The following is a 22,639-nucleotide window of genomic DNA, read 5'->3' as shown; positions in this document are numbered from 1 at the left end:
TAGGAATTCCCTGAGCTTGCACCTATGGGTTAACAAAGTCACAGGAAGAAAGCATCCAAGATTAGGTAAACAGGGCAAAAGTGCCCCCAGTATAGAACAAAGGCATAGAGGAATAGGAAGCCACAGGATGAAAGCATCCAACATTAGGCAATCAGGGCGGAAGTGCCCCAAAATAGTGCAATAGCAGAAAGCTGTTTTCACAGGAGGGAAGGACCAGAATAGGTAAGCAAGTAAACAAGGTTATAGACCTCAGCAGGGAGAAGTTGCCTGGAGCGGAGCTAATTAGCAAAAGAAAGGAGCCTTGTTGACCCTGAGGTAGCCTGCTCTGTCTTATCCCCCAGGCAAGCTAAGATACACAGACACATTGCCTTGTGCCTGCCATAAACAACCATCTGCCCGGCTCTGGGATTTTGTTTTGTATTGACCCAAACCCTAACACTGCATATCCTCAAAAACCCCTTTTCTCTCACACATATGAATTAATGTTCACGGTTTCATTGTCTCTTTGTGCACGTCCATCACGTTTGTAAGCCTTCTGATCCTAATAAAAACGGAGCAAGGATCTTTACTTAGGGCTCTTGTCTCCTCCCCAACATTAGCCTCTCTCACATTTTAATTCTGCATCCTCTCTCTTGCTGAACAAGAGAGAACTCCAGACCCAGAGTCTACGACAAATAGGAGGTAGGCGTGAACCTTGGATGCTTCAAGATCTACATAGTATCAGCATCTGCACAGAAGGATGCAGAAGCAAGCAAGAGGGCATTTGAGGGATCTGTGAACAAGAGAATCCCAAAACCGTCTACAGGTCTTGGCTGGAAAGTATGCTCCAACTTGACAACAGCAGCTGAAACAGGGAGGGACCTGATAGATCGTCTCCTAAGCCTTTCATCCATGCTGTATAGTAAGCACATAATAGGTGCTTATTTAGTATATAGAGAATGAATAAAGGTCAAATGACATTCTCAGCTATTCCTTTCCAATATTTGTGGGTGGGGAGCAGGAAAAGACAAATCCCTATTTTGAGCCATGTGGCTAAATTTCTTTATGCTTCCAAGGTGTACAAAATACTGGAATCAGGCAGGGAGGCTGAGGCAGTCCTCTTCTTGAGCTTGTGAAAAAGAATCACTCCTCTCCAGCACACTCATGATCACCCTTGCATATACACAAACACTCACTTTAGCTTGGGAAGAAGCAAGTTTAGCTTGCTGAGAGGCAAGGAGAAGGTGATCTGCAGCTATACCAGAAGCTTCTGACACCAATTGGCTCCCATCATACCAGAGTCTTTTTATTGAGGATCTTAGGATGATGGGGGTCTCAGCCTAGGGTGGCCGAGGGAGGTCCAGTTCGTGCCAAATCTGTGTTCAGAAAGTAGGTGCAGAGCTGCCCTTTGCCTTTGACCTTGATGATACCCCGGCTGTAGCAGGTGTAGCCTAAGGACTGCAGCACCCGGGCCGTCTCTTCAGTCACCTGGGATTGAAAGGGTGTGAGTCAGAAGTGTGGGGGAGGCCCTATCCTTATCCCCCCACCCCATGCCTCCAATGCAGCCTCCTCACCTGGATCTTGCCCAGGACTCCTGTACTCTCCATGCGGCTGGCCACGTTCACTGTGTTGCCCCAGATGTCATACTGCGGCTTCTGGGCCCCGATCACTCCAGCCACTACAGGTCCGTGGTTCAACCCTGACAAGAGGTATGGTAGAGAGGAGCCCTGGGTGGGTGGATTTGAGGAGGGAGAGGGGAAGAGGACACTCCAGGAATTAGGGTGAAGGGCCTGGAGGCCTTAGAGGAAAGGGCCTGGAGGGGTGTGGCTTAGGGAAGGGGTGGCTGAGCCTCAGAGCTCCTGGCCCAGCAGCTTCATGCTCCATCCCCAGGGATGAGGCTGGAGGGGGTCCAGGGTGAGCTGGGGAGTAGCTAACAAAGAGCCTAAGGGAGCCAGAGCTTGGGAAGGTGAGGAGGAGGTTCCAGACTGCCCTAGCGAGGGAGGGTCCTCACCCACACGCAAGCGGAAGTTGTTGAAAGAGTGTTTATTGATGACGTCCAGCTTTGATCCAAGAGCCACCGCAAACTCCACCATGGTGCCAAGGTGGCTGCAGCTGCGCTCAGCGTCCTAGCAACAGGGCCGGCCCACCAGGATGGGTCAATGAGGATCCCCCAGTAAGAGCCCAGACGAAGGTTGGTAGGTAAAGAAGGGATTCTGTACCTGCTGTGCGTCCTGTCCGGAGGTGGCATTTAAGCCTGTAGCTGCCATGTAGGTGCTACCGATGGTTTTGATCTTCTCCACCCCGCTAAACTTGGGCTTTGAGAGCAGCTGTATAGAGAGGAAGCTGTGTCCCCAGTCTTTCTTGCTCTCTCCTGCCTCCCTCTCAGAGGCCCAGCCCCAGGCCTTTGGAGACTAAAGGACCAGGTTGTGAGGACAGGGATGGTGGCAGGAGGGAGAGTGGATAGTGAGCAGAATTTCCAGAGAGCTAGGGGATTGGAGGAGGAGTGGCAGGGCCGGGGAGAGGGGGATGGACCCCTGGCTGGAGACTAAATTGGCAGGAGGGACTGGTGGGAAATTCTAGCATCCAGGACAAAGGGTCCAGGGGAAGCTTGGAGTTGTCACCTCATCAAAATCAGCAATTATCTCATTGAGCAGCCGCAGACACTCTAGACCCTCGTGGTTTATGTTGGACTCAGAGTAAAACTCCTTGAAGTCTGGAACTGAGGCGAACAGGACACAGACACACTCATAGGACTGGTGGTAGAGGTCCTGGAGGGTGGGATGCTGGGTTGAGGGAGCAAGTCATGGTCTTCCCCCTTCTGAGCCTGCATGGACCCTCCTCCCTGTGTCCATACTCCTACCCCTCTATTTAAGAAGGATCGGAAAGGAGGGAGAGGGGTAGGGCCAGGTTACCCCAGGGATGTGTGACTCGGGAGTCAAAGATTGGGTCTCATTACGATTCCAGGAGAGACAGGGGTTTGGAGTCAGGATCACCTCATAGCCACGTGAAGGGAGTCTCTTCGAGAGCTGGGATCCTGTCAGCGGGAATCATCTTTCTATCATATCTCATTGCCGAAAGGTGTTAAGTCAACTAAGTCAGCTTACAAAGATAGCTACAACTTGGAAGATAAAGTAATAGGGAAAAGGGGCCAAAAGGAAAATAAAGGTAAGATAAGGTAAGAAAATAAAGGTAAGATTTGAAGTTGGTTCACAAAATGGGTGCCATAAAGTCCCTGTGAGTCCTAGATTCTGGCTCTGAGCTTTCTAGTAGCCAATGTGAAGCTAGAAACAGGAGCAGTGACAAGATTCCCAGTGTCTGTAAGAGAAGGAGGCAGGAGATGTAGACCTACTGCTGATCTTGAGAGCAGAGAGCAAGCGGTGGGGGCAGGAAGCTGTGAAGTAGCCCCTGGCCTGTTTCTTTTAACATTCCTCAAGATGGACCAAGAGCATTTCCACAGCAGACACGGTGAAGTAGTGGTGGCAAAAATAAAATGGTGGAACTATGTGGGTGACCTTCTGATGGTCTATGGCAAGATGTTTAAGGATATAGATTAGCATCTTCCAATGGGAAACCCTGTGGTGATGGAAAGTTCTACATATGGGATGCCCAATACGGCATCTACTAGCCATAGGCAGCTGTTAGATCCTTGAAATGTGGCCAGTGAGACAGAGGAATTGAATTTTCCATTTTAATTCATTTAAATTTAAAGGGCCACACATGGCTAATGGCTACCATCCCGGATAGTGCAGGTCCAGAGAGATGGATGGACTGTGTCCTCCACACAACTCCCATCAACACTTGAAGAAGCTTCTGGAAGGCGTGGAGTGGTCATGAGTTGGAGAGGACGCTCCTTCTAAGTAAGAACTTGGAACACAGAGGCTCTGTGCTCAGCAGACAAAGACTAAGAGCTTATGAAAATGTCAGGCACCTATGTGACAGGGACAGAGACTTGGGTGACCACTTAACTACTGTGGGGGAGTCCAAAGAGGATGGGCCAAGGGCCAAGGTTTTCATCCAAAATTGGTCCCTGTGGCATCTGAGGCTAAGGAGTCAGGGGTGGGGAGTCACCTCGTTGCGCCGGTTCTGGCCAATGAACTGGGGGGCCACATGTGCAGGGAGCACATTCTCCAACAGCAGCCGAGTCAGGTTCTCCATGGTCTCTGTCTCCTCCTGCTCCTGCCGCAGCTTCTTCTTCCACAGGAAGTCCAGCCGGCAGTAATACTCATTCTGGCAGGGTCAGCAGGGGCCCAAGGGGAGACACAGTGCACGGGAAACCTCAGCTCCTGTGTGCTCCCCCTTCCCCCCATTCCTTGATGCTTAAACCACACCCCCTCCCCCCAGTCTAGAGAGAAGCCTCAAGGTGCAACTATCCCTGGGGAGGCTACCTTGAAAATAGATTCAAACTAGGGTAGACAGAATTGGCAGCAGATTCTTTCTTATAGGTGGGTTTTCCTAGGTTGGGGTGGGAGGGATGAGGGAGGGAGAATTTGAAGGCACCTCCCTTACGGGGGGAGGTAAAGGAGAAAGAAATGGAGCAGGAAGGTTCACTTAGAAGCTTCCAATGGGCACACTATTTCGGCTCAACCCTGAAGGCATAAGATTTGAGGGAAAGAGTGAGAGAGAGACCAAGTCACAAATATGGGGACCCCCGCCTCACCTTTCAAAGGGAGGCCTGGAGGGCTGAGATGGCTGACTTACCTGCCGAGCCAGGACCAGGAGGGTGAAGAAGAAGATGAAGAAGGAGATAGCTCCCATCAGTTTGGGCTCCTTCAGCACCCCTGGCCTGAGGAGGCCACGGATCAGGATTGCCCCTGCCCTGCACCTTCCCGATGGCCTCCTCCCTACCCTCAGTGCCCATGTAGCCCACAGCCACCCTCCCCCTTTGCCCTGTGGGTGGATGGTTCAGGTCAGGGAGGTAAGGACAGCTCTGCTCCGCTCCCAGGGGGCCTGAGCACCTCTGTCCAGTGGCCGTGCACACCTGGAGTCCGAGGGATCCGGATAGAGGCGGGCGATGAGGCAGTCGGACAGCCAGGCGTGGGAGTGCAGGAAGAGGGAGCAGGAGGCCCCCAGCCATAGCAGGAGCAGCAGCAACTTCAGCTCGAAGCTCATGTGCAAAAAGAGGGAGCAGGACAGGAACCCCAGCACGCAGCAGTGCATAGAGTACTGTGGGGCCAAGTAGGGTGGTCAAGAGGCGGGGCATATCCCACAGGTAGGGGTGGGAGAATATCCCAGGGCTCCTGGCCTGCCCCTCCCCGGGCCCACGACCTATCTGGGGAGTAGGCGGTGTCATACACACAAACACACACCAAGTGTAATTTACGTCTGTCCCAATCCACAGGATGGAACGTTCAACCAAGGAGGTGGGGGAGGGGCCAAGGAAGGCTCTGGAGAGAGAGTTTCAGGGCTGTGAGGAATACTCACGGGGACGCTGATGAGAGGCAGGGACCCAGGGAGCTCCCAAGAGATGTTGAAAGCCATGGAGGACACATTGAGAGCCCCAAAAGGGCAGTTTGATGCTGCCGGTAAGAAGAACTGCAGAAGGAAGTGAAGAGCTGAGGTGGGCAGGCAGCTCCCTGGGCACGATGGTGGCTTGTGCTGGGGTTCAGCTGACTTAGGGATGGGTCAGAGCCAGACCCCTCCAAAGAGGGGGATTATGGTATTCCTGGCTGGTGAGGGAGGCTTAGCGCAGGGGTCCTCGCTGGGGGGTCAGGGATGGGAGGAGCAGGTGTCCTGAGCACGAGTCTGCCATGGATCCACTGTGTGATCTCTTGCCAGCCACTTAGCCTCTCTGGGCCTCAGCTTCCTCTTCTGTTACTTGGCTGGCGGGGGGGGGGGGGGGGGGTGATTCCTAAGGTGTCTTTCAGGGATAGAATTCTAGGAATGACTATAAATTCTGAAAACTGAGGGGCGCCTGGGTGGCTCAGTCAGTTAAGTGTCTGACTTCAGCTCAGGTAATGATCTCGCGGTTCGTGGGATCGAGTCCTGCGTCAGGCTCTGAGCTGTCAGCACAGCTCGGATTCTGCCTCCCTTTCTCGCTCTCTGCCCCTCCCCCACCCATACTCTGTCTCTCAAAAATAATAAACGTTCAAAATAATCAAAACAAAACAAATTCTGAAAACTCAGCCAAACTCAGCTACAAGATCATAATGAGCGAGCTAAACAGTGAAGATCTGCCTCCACAGAATAGATATGCTCAGGTGGCAGATTAATTTTTTTCTTTTATACTTGTCCAACATTGCCAGAATGTTGGCCTTACTCCGGCTGTCCTCCCAAATCCCAGGGGTCCCCTTTCAGCTTCTGACAGCTCGAACAGGCCCTGATCGGGTACATAGGGCCCCCCACTGCCCTCACCAGGCTGGGAATGGCCATCACAAAAACCAGGAGGATGGTAGCTGTGCCCAGGGCAACTCGCAGTCCGGGCCGTGTGGCCACCAAGCCAGACAGTGCCGGCAGCCAGTGCAGCATCTTGGGGCCTTTCAAGACACACCTCTGCAGAAGGAGCACAGGAATCTTAGCCGTGGGGCTGGGACACCCAGGTCACAGTGAGGGCCCAGCTCACCACTTCCACCCCCCAGCCCACCTCACCGTCAGGTGCTCTGAGAAGCAGACGAAGAGGAGGAGGAGGAAGAGGAGGAAGGTGATGCTATAGGTGATGGCCAGAGCTGGGGGCCTAAAGGGAAATAAGAGTGAGGCCTTGAAAGTCAGAATCGGCTCTGTGTGCTGGGAGGGTGCTGTGCCACCCAGTTGGGAGATGTGGGGAGGAGGAGTCCTGGGGATCTGAACTGGCTACCAGTGGGGACTGGGCTGATGAAAGGCATTGCCTGCTGAAGCTCTGGGAAAGTTGAGGGGTCTAGGGCAGTGGTGGGGTAGGGCAGGAACTATAAGGTGGGGACAATACTGGAAGGGGGCAGGAGGCTCACAAAGGGGTCAAGGCCACATCAGGCCAGTCTCTGGGCCTTCAGGCCAAAGCTCTTCTTCTACCTGGCTGAGTTCTGGACAAGTCCCTGCAGCCCCTCCTAGCCATGGACTAAAAACAAGGACCTACTTTCTAAGCTCATTTCCTGTGAGATTTGGGCTTCTCAATGAAAATAGAACCTGCTTCATTGAGAAGTTGTTTGAATTGAGAGACAGGCTTGTGAAAGTGCTTGGGTTATGTAGAAAGCCCACGAGATGTACGATAGTAAAATGAGGGCTATGATTATCACTGTTTCCCCAGAACACATGTTTCCTCTGTGGGTCAGTGTCCGAAACTAAGGGAAAGTCGGTAAAGAAGAAAATGTGGGTCAAGGATCAAAAAGTCTATACATGGGAATCAGGGCCCCTCTTGCCTGGGGCTCTCACCTGTTTGTCACCAGCATCTGGATGATGAAATTGGAAAGGAAAACCAGGAAGGTGCAGGCTGCATAGTATTTGAAGGCGGGGAGGGCAGAGAGTCGGTACTGGAAGGGAAGGGGGGGTCAGTGTGGAGACAGGGGCCACTAGGGCTGCCCATCATCTCGGAGGTGTCAATTCCAGGCAAGAACAGGTGTCTCAGCCTCCCCACCCACCCTCCAGTTCAGTCTCAGGTAGCCCCTACTGGTTCTCCAAGGAACTGCCCTCCTCCCTCCCATCCCCACCTAGAAAATCAATCTATAGGGTGACAGCCATTTGGAGAGAGGTACAAGCCCCTCAGCCCAGGATCACAAACTGAGCAGACCTTGGAGGTGAGGTGGGACCACAGGGCTTGCCCCCTTCCCAAGGCCAAGGCACTAAGGTTGGAAAATTCTCTAACCTTGTGTCACCCCCCACCCACCCCAGCCCACCTCTTTCTCCAGTTCCTTCTTTCTGAAGTACAGTGTCAGTGGGTTGAAGTCCTTTGACTGCCTCCACTGTCTGGTAGGAGGTGGGGGGCCATGAGCCCCGGAGAGGAAAGGGCAGGGCAGGGTGGGTGGAGGGGTGGTCAGGTGCATGTTTCCCTGGAGTAGAGTAGGGAAGCCCCCCCACTTCCCTCTGGGTCATTAGGGGAGCACATCCCTCCTGTACCACAGAAGCCCAGCTCCCAACCCCTCCCAGTCCTCTTCTGTTCTCCATACTTCTGAGAGTTGAGCTGTTCGATGACCTGGAAGAACTTGGCATCCCCAGTGTCCAGGTCATCATCTAGCCCCCGGGGGGTACGGCTCCTGCAGAGTGACAGCCCAGCCTGTCACCACAGGAGGCCCTCAACATATCTGGGTGAAGCAGGTACAGCCCCCCCACCCCCAGGAAGGATGGGGGCAGGTCACCCCTGGGACTCCTCACCGGTCCAGGCTCCACTGGGGGCTGAAGGAAGCCAGGGCCTTCTCCTGTTGGAAGAACACAGCAAAGAGGGGGATGAGGCGATGCTGAGCATCCCTGAAGCCTCTCTGCAGTGAGGGGTTCCATATCTACACATGTCCTTGGCCTTGAGCATTTGGCATGAGTGTTTTCCCTGCCTCTGATGACTTCCTCTCTCCATCAAATCCCATCTGCCCTTAAGGGAAGGATCAAACCACATTTATTCTTTAAATTTCTTGTGGACTTGGGGCGCCTGGGTGGCTCAGTCATTTAAGAGTCTGACTTCAGCTCAGGTCATGATCTCACAGTTCGTGGATTCGAGCCCCGCATCGGGCTCTGTGCGGTCAGTGTGGAGTCTGCTTTGGATTCTCCGTCCCCCTCTCTCTCTGCCCCTCCCTGCCTGCACTTCTCTCTGTCACTCTCAAAATAATAAATAAATAAACTTTAAAAAACAGTTTCTTCTGGACTCTTTAGACACCCAGGGTCTTTATAATTTTATTTCCTCAGTCTCTACCCCCTGTGAGGTAACCCTGTATTTTCTGTAAGCTTGAGTGGCTGTCATCTTCCCTAAGGACTGAACAAATCCCAAAAGTCCTTGGTTTAAACTGAAGTGACAGTGAGAAAGTTCTGACTCGCTTGTGGTCAGGCTGAGCTGGGAAGTGGTGGGGGCAGAAGACAAAAAGTCTAGAAGAAAGGGAAAGAGAAAGGAAGAGAGACAAACCTGGTCACAGTCATTCTTTCCTGCACCAAAACAAATGCGCACCATGAGCAAACATATGAAAATAAGCAGGCAAGTAAAGCAGGTGAGAAAAGCCCCAAAGAAGAGAATGAAGCCAACGGCCACTGCCCAGGGCCAGGAGTCTGTGACTGTTCTTTTCTGCTCCCCTGGCTCATGTGGAGGAAGCAGGGTCACAGGGGGCCACATCATCCCCCCAAATCAAAACCTGGTGTATGGGGGGGAGGGAGATTAAGGGGTGTGTTCTAGGTATGAGCCCATCTATGCAACCAGGACTGAGCCTAACGTTCTTCAAACTACCTACCTGCCTCTCCACCTTGCTCAATGACTGTTTTTTGAAAACAGGGAAAACAATTTATTCATTTCTGTCTTCTCTAGAACTAGCCTAGTGTCTGCCACATTGTAGGTGCTTTAAAAGTGTAGAAGGAACAGGGTGCCTGGGTGGCTCAGTCAGTTGAATGACCGACTTCAGCTCAGGTCATGATCTTGTGGTTCGTGGGTTCTACCCACGTGGGGGTGGATGGATGGATGGATGGATGGATGGATGGATGGATGTTATATACTAGCACCAACACTGCCCCACCACCCCAAGGTTCCCCATTGTTTAAATGTAAGCTGATGTGATTCTCAGGATTTCTAACATTTGACTGAGGGCCTGGTACTTCACGGGCTTGGAAGTGAATTTCTGGGCTGGTGAGGTCCTGCCTTGGGAGCTACCCTCGAACCAGGAGTTCCTACTTCTTCACCCTGACACTTCTTAGCCTGCACACGAGTGGGGTTTCAGGGAGGTCTGGCATGGGTTCTAGGGGGCCTCTCACCATGGGGATTGCACTTGCACCTAACATTGTCTCACAATTCCTGGGCTCCCAGCAAAGCCCACCCTCTACTCTGCCTCCATGCTGGAGACTCTATCCTGCAATAGTCAGCAGAGTCTTGGATTCTTTCTTCTTCTCCCTCCTGTCCGCTTAACCCTTCTGACGTCTCCCCTACACCGTGTTAAGGAATGGAATTAGGTACTCTCCTAAACCACTGCTGCCAATGTCCCCCCCATACCACAGTGTTTCACGGATCTCTGGCCTGCTTTCCTGCTGGGTGGGTGGGGAGGGGAGATGGAACACAGAAAGGGTGCTCTGAAGTCATCCCATATATCCAACTGGGTCTGGCAGAGAAGATTCAGAGAGAAAGATCTGCAGAAAGGTGGCTGGGAAAGTTTGGAGAAGATCAGATAAAATGGAGAAGAGCAGGCTGAGGACCCTAATCTTGGGGCAAGCCTTTGGGGACACAGCCTCAGTAACTGTATGCGTGGGTGTTCTGGCTGCTTGTCACCAAGCACCAACACGAAGAGCCAGCTGGTGGGAGAGATCCAGGCTCCTCCACCAGCTAGTGGGTCATGATTACCGGAAGGTGCTATGCACAAGGTCAGCCAACCAAGCCCTGGTTACCTCTCTTCCCTCCCTCCTCAATCCCTGCCTGCTCAGAGTGACTTCTTTCAAGACCACATGCGATTTTCACTGTCACCTCATTTAATCCTTGTATAAACGCTGAGAGTAGGGGCAACAACTGATTTGCCCCCACCTTCCCAATTCTAGTGGGGATTAAAAAAGAGAGTGTGCAGTTTCAGGAAGGGAATTCAACAGAGACATTTCCTGGTGGGACTGGGTGTGAGTGGTGGATTCAGAGCCAAGAGGAAGTATGGTCTATACCTTTGGGGTACTGAGGGAAGGCTTCCTGAGTGGAGTTTGGGGAACAGTGAACATGGTGCCTATAGGATTTTGCATCTCAAGTGAGCTCAGAGGGCAGTGACCTTTGCCCTTTCTCTGGAAAGAAGGGTAAGGAAAAGCCTGAACCAGTGACTGGGGCAACCAGACAGTTCAGGACCTTAGGATGTCATCAAGTGACTCAATGGATGGGTGGGGGGAGGTTGGGAGAGGCAGTGGGGTGGGGTTATGTAAGTGCTAGGGCTTGCAGTGGAGTGCACTTACCGGGAGAGGGGTAGAGGTGGACACAGGGCTCTCTAGGTGGCTCAGATGGGCAAAAGGCTTGGCGGCGCCCCAGGACTCCAGGTAGCGGGTCATCAGCAGCGACGGACGCATCTTGGGGCCCTCGAGAGAGGAGAGCAACCCTCCTGCAGTGCCCTTCTCATCCTCCTCCTCAGCCTGGGGCATAGGAGGGCTGAAAGTCAATTTCACAAATGCTTTCCACATTCTCCCCACACCTCTTGGAAGGTTGTGTCACCTCCCCCTTGACGCACACACTGGGACCCAGGAATTCAGTCTCTGGTGTAGGAAAAGAGATCAGGCCTGTTGGCTGTGGGTGGTTAGGATGGGCCAGCCCATGGGGTCCAGGCTGGGCTTTTACCCGGGGATCGATGACTAGGTAGGTAGGCTCCCCTAGCTCCCGAAGGTATGGGTCCCGGTGTTCCATGGCTGCATCCTCCACAGCATAAGCCCCTGCCAGCAGGGCCAGGGTAGCCCCTGTAATATGCACTCGTCTGGAAGGAGGGGGCAGTGGGAGTCAGGACGGAGGGCTTGCAAACCTCTCCTTTCTTTCAAGGAGCCTTCCTGGAGGTCTGACTTTAAGCAAGGCCCTGTGCTACCAGAGGTGTCTCCCGACCCCACTCCCTGCACGCCAGGATCTCCCTAAGCCCCACGTGGGATTGTGCTCATTTTAGGAAACTATGAACAGGATGACAGCATGTGGGAGGCCCGGTTGGTTTCCTCCTGTGGCCTCCTGCAGCCCCACATCTCACCCTGGCACGCCACCCGCCTCCATGTGGTTGGCCAGTGTGACATCATGGGACCAGACATCATACTGCCACTTCTGCAGCCCAATGACTCCGCAGAGCACACTGCCCGAATGCACGCCCACACGCATGTTGATGTCCACGCCAGTGGCTGCCCGGAGCTTCCTGAGCAGGATATGTAGGGGACAATCTGAATGCTGCCTTCATCCCTACCCATGCCACACCCCTCCCTCCCTCTAAGAGGACTTCCACTACCCTGTCTGCTCCTCCCCAATATCCATCCCTTGTTACCCCTCCTGCCCGTCCACCTGAGCTGACCTGATGGCCCGGCACATGTCCAGCCCCATGCGCACGCAGTTGATGGCGTGGTCTGGCAGGGAGAGCGGTAGCCCAGAGACACAGTAGTAACAGTCTCCCAGGATCTTGATCCGCATGCATTCATGCTCCTGGGAGTGTGTGTGTGTGTGCAGGGGAAGGGGGGCACCTGGTTAGAGGCCAGAGGTACGAGGGAGCTGGGAGGAGTGGGAACAAATGTGGTATTCCTGAAGAACCTATGAGGCCGGAAGTCTCTGGGTCAGATCTAGGGACTCTCTCAACTTGCTATGGGACTGGCTGAGGTCTGTGGCTCTCCCCCAGCTCTGGCATGTGGAGGGTGTATTCAGATTTAAGCATATGAAAGTAGCCTCAAGACAGAGGTTTTCTGGGTGACACCCAAGATTAGGTTTGTTGGGGGCATCCCTGGGGGTCTGAACAGGTGGCTGGACTGGGCTGAGGTTACACAGGGCAGACATTTCCCTTGGAAGGGCTCCCTAAGGTTAGAACATCTGAACATCCCCCTAGATTTGGCTGTGGTGTCCAGAGACACCTACGTCGGGGCTCTGAGCATATCTGGGGGTGTTGTGGTTGGGACATTTGTGGAGTTGTTGACAAGTCTCTTCCAGGTTTGAGGTGTGTGGTGAGCAGCTCCAGAGCTGGGGTTGTTTGAGAGGGTTTCCTACTTCCATTGGAATATCTTCCATTGGAATACATGGGCTCTGAAGTGGGACTGGGATCTGAGGAGGCAGGTGTTTCCCTTGGAAGGGGCTCTCCAGGGTGGGGCACTTGAAGATCCCTGGGTGGGGAGGGAGGCCCCCTCTGACCTTGGCGATCTGGTCGAACTTGCCAAAGAGCTCGTTGAGCATGAGCACCAACTCCTTAGGAGAGCACTCACTGGCCAGCCGGGTGAAGCCCACGATGTCAGCATACAGCACACTGGGCAGGGCAGACTGTGTCGGTGGGGCCAGGATCTCAGCCCACAGCCCCCTTCCCTGGGGCCATCCTTTCTCATACCTGACTCCCTGGTGCCTCTTGACATAGAGGCTGTGGAAGTTGTTGGTGCTTTCTGGCCGTGACCCCTGTCCAGCCTGCAGTCGTGCCATGATCTCTGCCTTCATCTCTCGGGCCAAGTAGGCAGGAAGGATGGACAAGAGAAGGTGTTCCTGGAGGAGGTCACAATGAACACCAACCCTCCTGCAACCTACAGCCAGAAGTCCCAGCCTCCCAACGAACTAGGAACCCAGCACTTCCCCAGTCCCACTAGGTGTTCCCCAAAGTACTCCCCCAAGATCCTTCCCATCACATAGAGCTGGGGCTCCAACATCCCACCCTGCACTAATCACCTTTGGGGACTGAACTCCCAGAACCAATGCCAGAATTAAGAGTTCTTTGTTTACTATCATAAAAGTGCTTTCATAGGCTTCAGTTTGTTTGAGACTTAACACAACTTTCCAAGGTGGGCGGTAGCCACATTTTACAAAGGAGGAAAGAGAAGGCTAAGTGATCTGCCGAAAGTCATTCGCCTTGCAAAGGGGCCCGGCTGAATGATACAAACAACCCCTTTTCACACCACAGTCTGGCCCAGCCTCCCAGGCCCAGCGAACCTGGTGCTTCTTCTCGGTGTCCAGCCGCCGGCGCGAGTGCAGGGAGCTAAGTGCCTCGCGGAACGTGGCGCGCAGCGCGCGCTCCATCAGCGTCTTGTGATACGCTCCCGCCACGTTCCCGCACAGGAACAACACCGCGTTCGCTGCCAGCTGTGGGTGAGGGTCAGCCTCAGAGGATGCTGGCCATGGGTGGCGGTGGGGGTGATTAAGTGCATACCTGGAGTTGGTCTCCAAGATGCTTGAGGAGGACTCCACAGTTAGAGACCCAAGAATTTCCAGGCAATCTGTGCTACACTGTGGGGTCCGTAGGGGGCGCTTCTCCTCCCCCAATACCCCTGCTCTAGACTTGGCTGTGCACCAACATGGCCTCTTAGGTCTAGAAATCGTTCACTTATGTTTCCTCTGCCTGGAATACTACTCCAGTATTTACCCCCCCCCCCCGCCCCCCACCCCTCGCAGCGCAAAACCACTCAATCTCCGACTTTTACATTCTCTGTGAAGGTTCCATCATCCGCATCTGTCCCCACTACTCTGGTCCCCAGGTGAGCTCACTTGCCCATGGACCCAGAGGCCTCTTCTGGTTTCTGCAGGCATCGGGCTGCCCTGGTGTACCAGCCCTATGAGCGCACTGTGTGGGTGTGTATGTGTTTGTCCTCTGTGCTTAGCGGGCGCCTCACCCTGGAGTCCCAGCTCAGCAAGAAGTTGGTGGACGCTCAGAGGAACTAACGGCGCGCGCGCGCGCGCGCGCGCGCGCCGCAGCGGGGCCGCCCCCTCCCCCCGCTGCGCAGCAGGTACTATGGGTGTGCTCACCTGTGGCAGCAGCGCCGGCTTTGAGTCAGGCTGAGGCCCAAGGTACAGCCCAAGGACCAGCAAGTGGGAGAGCGATGAGGCAAGGCCCGCAGCAGCGGCATCCCGCATGCCCAAGGGCAACATGGCGTACACGGTGAAGATGACAAAGAGGAAAAAGGACACCTGGGGGCGGGAGGGCACAGGAAGCTGCTGGCTTCGGCCAGCCCAGCAGCTGGGCTGCTCTCTCCTCTTGGCCTGGCTGTCCTGCTGCCCCTTGCTCCACCTGCCGCTCCTCTTACCTGGTCCCAGGCGCTCACCAGGCCCCCAGTGAACAGGAAGCCGTGGCCTAGCCCGAGTAGCGCTGCCCATACGAGGCCCGACAGGGGACGTGTCCAGCGCTGCAGCCGTTGCTCCCGGGACGCCAGGCCCAGGAGCAGCGAGAAGCCACCCAGCGCGCACAGCACAGTGGTCAGGAAGCCTGGGTCTGAAGCTAGCTCCTGCGAGGAGAGGGTGCTTGCAGCAAGACTGGAGTGTGGAGTATGGGGGAGCGCCTCCAAGCTGAAGAAGAACAGGCAGTCCCCCCAGGCCACTTCTGAAATGTGTCTCAAACTCAAGTAGCAAAAGGAGACAGGGCACCTCGACTTGCCATTCGTAGTAGGTTGAACCATAGGAAGTCACCAATAATCTGTTTTTAATCTACAGAGCCTGGGGTTTCATAGGGTTCAACCTAATATCTCACTTGCATGCTGCAGGGGTGGTTGAGCCTTAGGCCATCTATCCAGAGTCCCTGGCTCAGAACCCATACTGCCCATTTGTGAATCCATGACCTTTCTGAACTTCAGCTTTCTAGTCTGTCAAATAGGAATTCCAGCACCAGCCAGGGGTCCTGAAGCAACCAAAGAATCCTACCTTACAGAAGGCACTTAGGAATGAACCAGTTTGCTCAGGAGATTCCCTGCCCTGGGGACAAGTCTGGGAGTTGATCCCCATCCACCCACCCAAGAAGTGCTCCAGCAGCAGGGGGCACCTGGAACCTCCCTCCTGTCAGGCTAGGGGGGAGCACTACACTTTTGCCACCCACCTCTGGGTGTAGGCCTCCCACCGCTGTCCCTGCCCTGTGTCCCCACCTCTTCCTGGACTTCGAGGACCAGCAAGAATTGGTCTGTTTATTGGCTTTCCCAACTTGCCTCCAAAAAGTGAAAAGAAAACTTGGAGCAGGATATTTCCAGAAATGGAATTGAATTGAAGACCCCCTTTCTCAAAAAAAAAAAAAAAAAAAAGATAAAGAAAGAAAGAAAAAGAAAGAAAAAGAAACTAGAAACTGGAAATGGGTTTATTTTGGGACTAAATGTGAGCGGGAGGGAGGGTGCCTTCTGGGAGACTATGGGTACAACTGCCCCACAACCCCTATGAAAGAAAGAAAACCAGGAAACGGATTCCCACAGGGCCCAGTGTAATTTCCCCTCTGGAAAATTGGAAAATCCGGTGTTGCATTTACTCTAGAACCAGTAGATCACAGAAGCTCAGAAGGCCTGTCAGTACCCTGAGAGAAATTAGAAGCACCCCCAGGGCTCAGCCTTCTCCCAGCAGCCCAGCGAATGTGGCCCCAGAGGTGGAGTGACTTGTCCAGGGTCACTACATTTCCTAGTAAGGCTTTCCTGGGTTCCAGCAAAGAAGGCATATGGAAAAGCAGGCCCCTCCCGAGCCCTAACTCCGAAAACGCCCCCTAGGCAGTGACCCTCCCACCACCCTCCGGAAGGCGCCCCTCACCAGAGCCGCCCCCCTCCCCGCTCACCCGGCCGCTGGCGGAGGCGACAGCCAGCAGCGCCAGGAGCGCGCAGAGCACGATCACCAGCAGCAGTAGCAGCAGCGGGTACTGCTGGCTCAGGCTGTAGTAGGTTTCGTAGAAGAGGTCTTCGCTGGGGGGCGGCCGGGGGCTGAAGAGGCGGGCCATGGTCTTCCCTGCCCCCCGCCTCGTCGCCCGGGTGGAGGGCGGGCCCCGGGGCTGGGGAGGGCCGGGGGCCGCGTTACCGCCTGCGGCCCCAGCCGGCCCCAACTGTGCCCCTCTCACTGGGTCCAAGCCACTTCCATCCCGTTTCCCCAACCTCGCGGCAATCCCACCTTCCAGGCACTCCCTGTGGCCTCTCAGCCTTTTCCCTGTTGGCGGTGAGGGGACTGCCCCATCCCTCGCTCCTCCTCCCTCGAACCCAGACTGCCTGAGGTGCCCTAGCAAAAGCCTCATGGCCGGGTGGGACGGGATTTGCGGTTGAAGCAAAGGAGCCTCGGGTTCCCCCTTTCCCCAAACTCACTGCCCGCGATGCTGCCGCAGCTGAATGGGTTACGCCCGAGGAGGGAGCTCGGGCAGCTGGTCGCGGAGTCCCGATCCCCGAGAAGCTAGTGGCTCAGAGCCCCGGGCGGCAGGCGCTTCCCTCCCGGCGCCTGGGGACCCCTCCCACTTCCCCCGATGGGACTGCCCGGCCCCTTCCCGTGCCGAGTCGAGTCGGACTCCTCAGGCCTCCTCCCTCCCTCATTGTCTCCCCTAACACCGTCACCTTCCCCCTTCTGCCGTCTCCAGAAGGGAATGCAGACCGTCGGAGATGCGAAGGGGTGGCGTAGGCCGGGCTGAAGAGCGAGTGTGGAAATCGGAGTGGAACCCTTGGACGTGGGGAGAATGCAGGACAGCTGGAGTGAAAGCCGGCAAGAATGTAAGGAAGAATGTGGGGGCGAATGGGGGGTAGGATTCACGTCAGGATGGAAGGGTGTTCCCATTCTCCTCTCCTCCTGCCTGTATGAGCTGCTGTGGTGGAGTCTGAACTGTCCATGCTCCCATGGAGTCCAGCTCCATGGGAGGAGGCACGTCTGTGTGTAGCTTTGTGGAGTCGTGGCTTTCTACTCCTGACACCAGCTGGGAGTCAAAGGGCTCGGAAGCAAGGAGCAGGTGAGTGTAGGTGGTGAGTAATTGTGGAGGCAAATAAGTACGGTGGCTGACCTCCAAGAGGCTGGGGGGTTTCTTGCAGGGCAAGAGATGCGCCTGGGTCTGCGGATGCCCGTAGAGAGCCCTCTTCCCAAGACCCCACTGCGGAGTCTCCATAGCCCAGAAGAAAAGTAGGCAGGGAGACTATCACCAGAATTTTGGTTTAGGGTGGGCTCTTGCCTGATGTAGAGGAAGTGCTCCACCCAGAGATTAGAGCAGCCCCAGGAGCCAGGCGACCGGGATTCCTTCCTGCCACCAGCTGGGCCCTGACCTTGTGTGCCATGACACTGCCCACCCCCAGCCCTGAGCATCCCGCTTCCGGCCTCTGCTAGACAGCAGTGCCTTGGGTTCCCTCTCTGTCAACTCCCGGATCTCCCAGCCACATTTCAGCTGCCAGGGCCTGGCCTAAGCATTAGCCTCCCAAGTATGACGCTTTGGTTAAAAATCCACCATGCGTGGGGGTGCCTGGCTGGTTCAGTTGGTTAAGCTTCTGATTCTTGATTGCTGCTCAGGTCATGACCTTGTGAGATGGAGCACCCCCGTCAGCGCGGACAGCACAGAGCCTGCTTGGGATTCTCTCTCTCCTTCTGTCTCTGCCCCTCCCCTCCTCATGTGTTCTCTCTCTTAAAATAAATAAACTTAAAAAAAATTCACCACGTTTATTGACTCTTCTTTGCACAAAGTCAGTTTGGCTGCAGGCCAGATGGCCCTTAAAGAAAGTCTCAGTTAATTGCTTCAAGTCCAAGAGGTAGCTCAGAACCTGCTTTGTACTGGCCCTGCAGCCCACTCCAGGCTTCTTGGTTCTTGTGGCCCTACTTCCCCACCTACTTGTGGGGGGCATGCTGCCAGCCTCTACCCATGCCCCAAGGTGCCTGGCCCTGTGTGGATAAGGCAGTTCCTCCTTGTATAATCAAGTAGTTGTTGTCTCCCACCTGTACCGCATGGCTGTCACTTATGATAACAGATGGCGGCCCTTTAAGAGAAATTTGCAGGGTTAGTGGAAGGGTTAAGTAGTGAGGACCTCAAAATTAGGAGGAGCAGCAGGGTGGAGGGGCAGCGGCACCTTGTGTCCATCCTGGGGAATTGCAAGTATGGGGTCTCTAGGCTGGCCTGTGGCTGGGTCAAGGCATGCCTTGGCCTTCCCCTTCCTGCTGCCCCTTCAGAACCCATTTGCAGAAGTTCAAAAGGAGTGGCAACTAATGTCTGAGACCCTGATATTTGGGTCTTTTCTTCCAGGAGCCCCTCTGGACCAGTATAGCAACAACGGAAGATAGGGGTTCACAGAGCTGGTGCTGGGGAAAGTCAGGAAGCTCAGGGCAAATCCAGGCTTTGCTGTGTGACCTCAGTGGGATCTAGTCCCAGTGGGTGTCAGTTTCTTCATTTTATGAAACGAGAAGTTTGGGGTAGTTGGCCACTAGCCCTTTCTCTCCCCTGCTACCCAAGGTACCCTGGATCTATATATGGTCTTGAGGAAGAAGCCAGGGGAAGAATTAAGCAGGAGAAAGGAAGGAGTGGGGAGTGGGTACCTGGTATTGGATTTAGCCCTGGTGCCCTGGTTGGCCGGTTGGTGCCATGTCTCTTAGCCCCCTGCGAACAACACAGCTCTCTTAGGCTCCCTGTCCTGGGGCCTATTCCCCTGCTGCATCCCCTTCAGCCCCAAATTTTCCCTGGCGAGGGGGACAGGATTCACAGGATTCCTAGTGCATCCTCTAGTTCTGCCAGGGTCTCACCTGATTCCCTTTGGGCCCAGGACCTGGGGTCCAAGCCAACTTGGGGCTGGGGGTATGATTTCTGAAAGGTGAGGTCTCTGGAGTTTGGGGAGATGGGGCTGTTGAGGCTGAAGGTATCCCTGCTCTCCAGGAAGGCTGAACCTTGTCTCCCTGTGTCCTGATCCTCTCAGGAAGATTTGTACATTTCTTAGGAACACAGCGGGGGGCCTCCTTCAGATTTAGTTTGTTCAACATTTCAGAGGCTATAGAATCATGGCTTCCTGTGGTTCCCCTAGGCTCATCCGTTTCTGTCCCTCCTGGGCCTGGCTTGGGGGCAGACAACATCCTGTTGCTACCCCTGTGCTCAGACAGGAACTTCTTCACCTGCAAGGATAAAAGGAGCGTTCTGGGCATGGAAGTGGGAGAGCCAGTGTAAACCCAAGGAAAGAATCTCTTGGTCCATAATGCATTACCTGGGAACTCAGTGGTGAGGTGGGGAGAGTGGGGCCAAAGATTAAGGCATGCATAAAGAACAGTGGTCAGTGGGGAGTCATTGGGTGGCCAAGAGAGCCATGTTGTGCCATCCTTGCTCCGCTCTGGGGTTGGGGATGGCATTGGACACTCACCATGGAGACTGCGGCATCCATCTCCTTGTTTACCAGATTGAGGGTTTCCTCGGTATTTGGTCGGCATTCTGGAAACAAGCAGAGTGGGGTGGCAGATGAGCCAAACCTTCCCAGGGAGAAGCCCCCTGCTGACAGATCCAGGCCTACCCTGGCTGACAGCTAAATGACCAGTTCACCTTGGAAGGAGGGCCTGTCCTTGGGCTCATGGCTCCAGCAGTGCTGCATTAACCTCTTCAGTCCTTCCAAACCAGGAGTCTCTGGGCCGGGCTGAGGCAGCTTGGTCAATGGGGGCCGGATCTGCCTCTCACACACTGCTTCCTGTACTGCTGATTTCTGGGCCACTACTGGAGTGGGGGTGGAGGATGTGAAGAAAAGACATTCAGGGTATAAGGGGCCACTTGCTCCACCATGGGAAGGGGAAAGGAGTGTAGTCCAAGGCAAGGTGAGGAGAAAGTCAGGCAGTCTGAGCAGGTAAGCTGGAAGAAGAGGGTTTGGAGGCTTGCAGGAGGAGGGCACCTGGAGTTAAGGATCCCAGTGTGTGCCTAGAGTCTTACTCTCAGCTTCTCTTCCAGCTAGCACTGCCCACATTAGGATCCCGAAGCTGCAGGAGACACAAAGCTGAGACCTGAGCAAACTGCTGGCAAGACTACTTTCCCATATACCGGCCCCTAGAAGGGTCCAGAGAGGTATAGAAATTTGGAATGTGTGTTTAGAGTGGGTACCTTACCTGTAGACATCGCTAGCCATGGAGGCTCTCCGGTTTACATCAGCCAACAGTTCTGGGGCCAAGTAGGCTAGGGCTAACTCCTCAGATCTTGCCAGTGACGTTGAGCCTCCTTGAAATGTGAATAGGCCAAAATCTGCCAGCTGGAAAGGGAGGGAGGAAGGAGAAGGTTGGGGATGGACAGGTAAGGCAACTTTCAGAATTCCCTCTCCCACCACAAGGTGCAGGTCCAGCCTTGTAAAGGGGGTTTTGAGGGTTAGGGGAATGGGAGGACCAGTAGGGCCCTTGGGTTGGAGGTCTGGGTACCCTTTATGTGGCTGGGTCAAAGTCTGAGTCTCCTCAGCTAGGTCAGCCATGAGGTTTTTGATGGACTGGTGGGTGGGCCTGTGGAACTGACCGTGTTGGTCAGGGTCTCAAACACATGGTATGGTAGGGGCCATGGCTCCTGGGTGGGCTTTGACACCTGTGTCCCAAGGGAAATGCTGAGAGTATGCAGCAGACAGAGCTGAAGCAGTTTCTGTGTCTAGTGGGTGGGGCTAGAACAGTTCTGAGACAGGACTGTGTCCAGAGGCTGGGCTGGGCTATGGGTGGGCTGACCTTGGCATGCAGGTCTGAGTCCAGCAGGACGTTGGAGGGCTTGAGGTTCCGGTGCAGAAGCACTGGATTCTGGCTATGCAGGTAACACATCCCCAGCACCAACTCCTGCAGCAGGCGACAGAGGAACGGCCAGGGCCGAGGACAGTGGGGCTGCAGCAGCCCCACCAGGGAACCGTTTTCCATGAACTGAGTCACCAGAGCCGGCCCACGCACATGTTCCCATTCTAGCTTCCCGGTGACCCCCAGCAGGTGCAGTACATGCTGGCCCCGCAGACTTGCCATGGCCTTCACCTCCCTGGATATCGTCTCCCTACATTCCAGGAAAGAGTTGGAGTGGGGTTCTGCTCTTGGAAGATCCCTCTTTTACCCAATTAGGCCCACAGCACAGCGGCCCCTCCTTCTGGGCCAGACCCCAGGAAGCCCCAGCCCCGCTGCTCAGGTCACTCACCTGTTCATGATCTTGACTGCCACATCTAAATCCCACGTCCTGTGTCGCGCCCAGAACACCGCCCCGAACCCACCTTCACCGATGAACTTCAGGTTCTCCAACTCCTCGAGGGTAACCAGGGAGGCTGGGGTACCGCTGGGCCTGAAAGAGGGGGCCTGGTCTTCCAGACCGCACCCCCTCCCCTGCCCCGTGACACCGGTGACTCTGCACGTTCACTTCAAATCCCAGCTCCCACCCCTGCCCACCCCCAGGGTCCCACTGTGCTCCGGCCTCAGTAAGGGGCTCAATGGCATTCCCGGAGCTAGTCTGTGGAGGGGAGGGGAGGGGAGGGGAGGGCTGCGTGGCTGCGTGTATCAGGCTGCATATCCGTATCCGTATCCTGCTCTCCACTGACCATAACTTGACGCCAACATCAGACATCAGGCTGGAAGGTGCGAGTCCACACGGATGGAGTGACTTCTGGGAGCAGGGGTGGGGGGGGGGTTGTGGCAGAGAGAGACAGGGAGTCGCGAGAGGGGTCACTGCAAGGATTCCACTTCCCGGTTTGCTCCTCCTTTACCCGGAGTGACTAAACCACTTCCTTCATTCGCTGGTACATCTAGGGTCCCGCCCCAGGGGCGCGTGTCTAGGGTGCCGCCCCAAGGAGGCAGGGAGGCAGAACCGAAAGTTAGTCTTTTTCCTTCCTAACTCATATTTCCTGAGCACCTGCGGCGTGTCACAACCAGGTTAGGTGTCACTGAGAACTTAGGGTGCCACACAAGTAATCCTCATCTTTCAGGGACCCACAATCCACTCCTGCAGCCTGTGTCTCTCCCTTCTCCCACAGGATTTCCGTCTCCACCACCTACCAGGCCTGCTGTAGGGAGGGGATGAGGCTGAGGAGGATTTTATGGTCCAAGCATTTAGCCCTCCCCCAAATGCCCTACGATCACCGCTAACAATTCTGTAAAGCTCGAATGTGCCAGGTATGTATTAGCTTATTTAATTCTCACATCCACCCTAGGGGGATTGGTACTACTTTTATTACTTCTTTGTGGATGAGGAAACAGGCACAGGTAGCTTAAATACCTTGCCCAAGCCAGTATGGAGCTGACTTAGGCCTA

At 54.8% G+C, this 22,639-nt stretch overlaps 2 protein-coding genes and 1 long non-coding RNA gene across 14 annotated transcripts; 1 reads left to right on the top strand and 2 right to left on the bottom strand.

The window, feature by feature from the left end:
* Nucleotides 1-1,259: 1,259 nt before the first annotated feature.
* ADCY4 (adenylate cyclase 4) lies at nucleotides 1,260-16,914 on the bottom strand. 11 transcript variants are annotated; one of them, XM_025918814.2, is made up of 26 exons: nucleotides 16,768-16,914; nucleotides 16,254-16,463; nucleotides 14,758-14,955; nucleotides 14,480-14,641; nucleotides 13,670-13,819; nucleotides 13,080-13,228; nucleotides 12,890-13,001; nucleotides 12,069-12,196; nucleotides 11,757-11,915; nucleotides 11,366-11,498; nucleotides 10,990-11,163; nucleotides 8,257-8,300; nucleotides 8,052-8,138; nucleotides 7,782-7,851; nucleotides 7,321-7,418; nucleotides 6,565-6,649; nucleotides 6,331-6,468; nucleotides 5,401-5,511; nucleotides 4,958-5,142; nucleotides 4,678-4,762; nucleotides 4,048-4,206; nucleotides 2,601-2,747; nucleotides 2,199-2,306; nucleotides 1,991-2,105; nucleotides 1,554-1,678; nucleotides 1,260-1,467 (listed from the first exon to the last, which is right to left on the bottom strand). In XM_025918814.2, the coding sequence occupies exons 2-26, from the start codon at nucleotides 16,410-16,412 to the stop codon at nucleotides 1,315-1,317; spliced, it is 3,234 nt and encodes a 1,077-aa protein (XP_025774599.1). In that variant the 5' UTR covers nucleotides 16,413-16,463; nucleotides 16,768-16,914; the 3' UTR covers nucleotides 1,260-1,314. The 11 variants fall into 11 exon arrangements, 10 of the variants coding, with proteins under 10 accessions (XP_025774599.1, XP_086566170.1, XP_086566167.1 ...); XM_086710044.1 differs by lacking the exon at nucleotides 14,758-14,955; XM_086710041.1 differs by lacking the exons at nucleotides 16,254-16,463; nucleotides 16,768-16,914 and having other exon boundaries at nucleotides 10,990-11,109; nucleotides 14,758-16,226.
* On the top strand, nucleotides 16,890-18,090 carry LOC147580062 (uncharacterized). The gene is made up of 2 exons (XR_015252469.1): nucleotides 16,890-17,396; nucleotides 17,945-18,090. It is a non-coding gene; the product is annotated as an uncharacterized LOC147580062 (long non-coding RNA).
* RIPK3 (receptor interacting serine/threonine kinase 3) lies at nucleotides 18,077-22,104 on the bottom strand. 2 transcript variants are annotated; one of them, XM_025919919.2, is made up of 10 exons: nucleotides 21,931-22,104; nucleotides 21,537-21,677; nucleotides 21,089-21,398; nucleotides 20,495-20,634; nucleotides 20,322-20,368; nucleotides 19,944-20,111; nucleotides 19,768-19,835; nucleotides 19,163-19,525; nucleotides 18,959-19,019; nucleotides 18,077-18,405 (listed from the first exon to the last, which is right to left on the bottom strand). In XM_025919919.2, the coding sequence occupies exons 1-10, from the start codon at nucleotides 21,954-21,956 to the stop codon at nucleotides 18,257-18,259; spliced, it is 1,473 nt and encodes a 490-aa protein (XP_025775704.2). In that variant the 5' UTR covers nucleotides 21,957-22,104; the 3' UTR covers nucleotides 18,077-18,256. The 2 variants fall into 2 exon arrangements, with proteins under 2 accessions (XP_025775704.2, XP_086566177.1); XM_086710051.1 differs by having other exon boundaries at nucleotides 19,304-19,525.
* Between the last annotated feature and the right edge of the window lie 535 nt (nucleotides 22,105-22,639).

Source organism: Puma concolor, chromosome B3 (assembly GCF_028749965.1).
Source record: "Puma concolor isolate L17-30 chromosome B3, mPumCon1.1.hap2, whole genome shotgun sequence".
NCBI classification, from domain to species: Eukaryota; Metazoa; Chordata; class Mammalia; order Carnivora; family Felidae; genus Puma; species Puma concolor.
The sequence above is the reverse complement of the archived record's forward strand: the minus strand, read 5'-3'. Positions and strand labels throughout refer to the sequence as shown.

Bases quoted from the DNA above. Each gene is read 5' to 3' on its own strand.
- ADCY4 (XM_086710040.1), bottom strand. From the start codon at position 15,126: ATGGTTCAACCTACTACGAATGGCAAGTCGAGGTGCCCTGTCTCCTTT. The intron at 11,499-11,756 runs GTGAGATGTGGG...CCCTCCTTCCAG, and splicing joins GAGGCGGGTGGCGTGCCAGG to ACGAGTGCATATTACAGGGG. The intron at 5,512-6,330 runs GTGAGGGCAGTG...TTCCTTCTGCAG, and splicing joins TGATGGCCATTCCCAGCCTG to TTCTTCTTACCGGCAGCATC.
- RIPK3 (XM_025919919.2), bottom strand. From the start codon at position 21,956: ATGTCTGATGTTGGCGTCAAGTTATG. The intron at 20,369-20,494 runs GTAAGGTACCCA...TGTCTCCTGCAG, and splicing joins ATGGCTAGCGATGTCTACAG to CTTCGGGATCCTAATGTGGG. The intron at 18,406-18,958 runs GTACCCACTCCC...TTTCTCTTAAAG, and splicing joins AGGGCTAAATCCAATACCAG to GGCCGCCATCTGTTATCATA.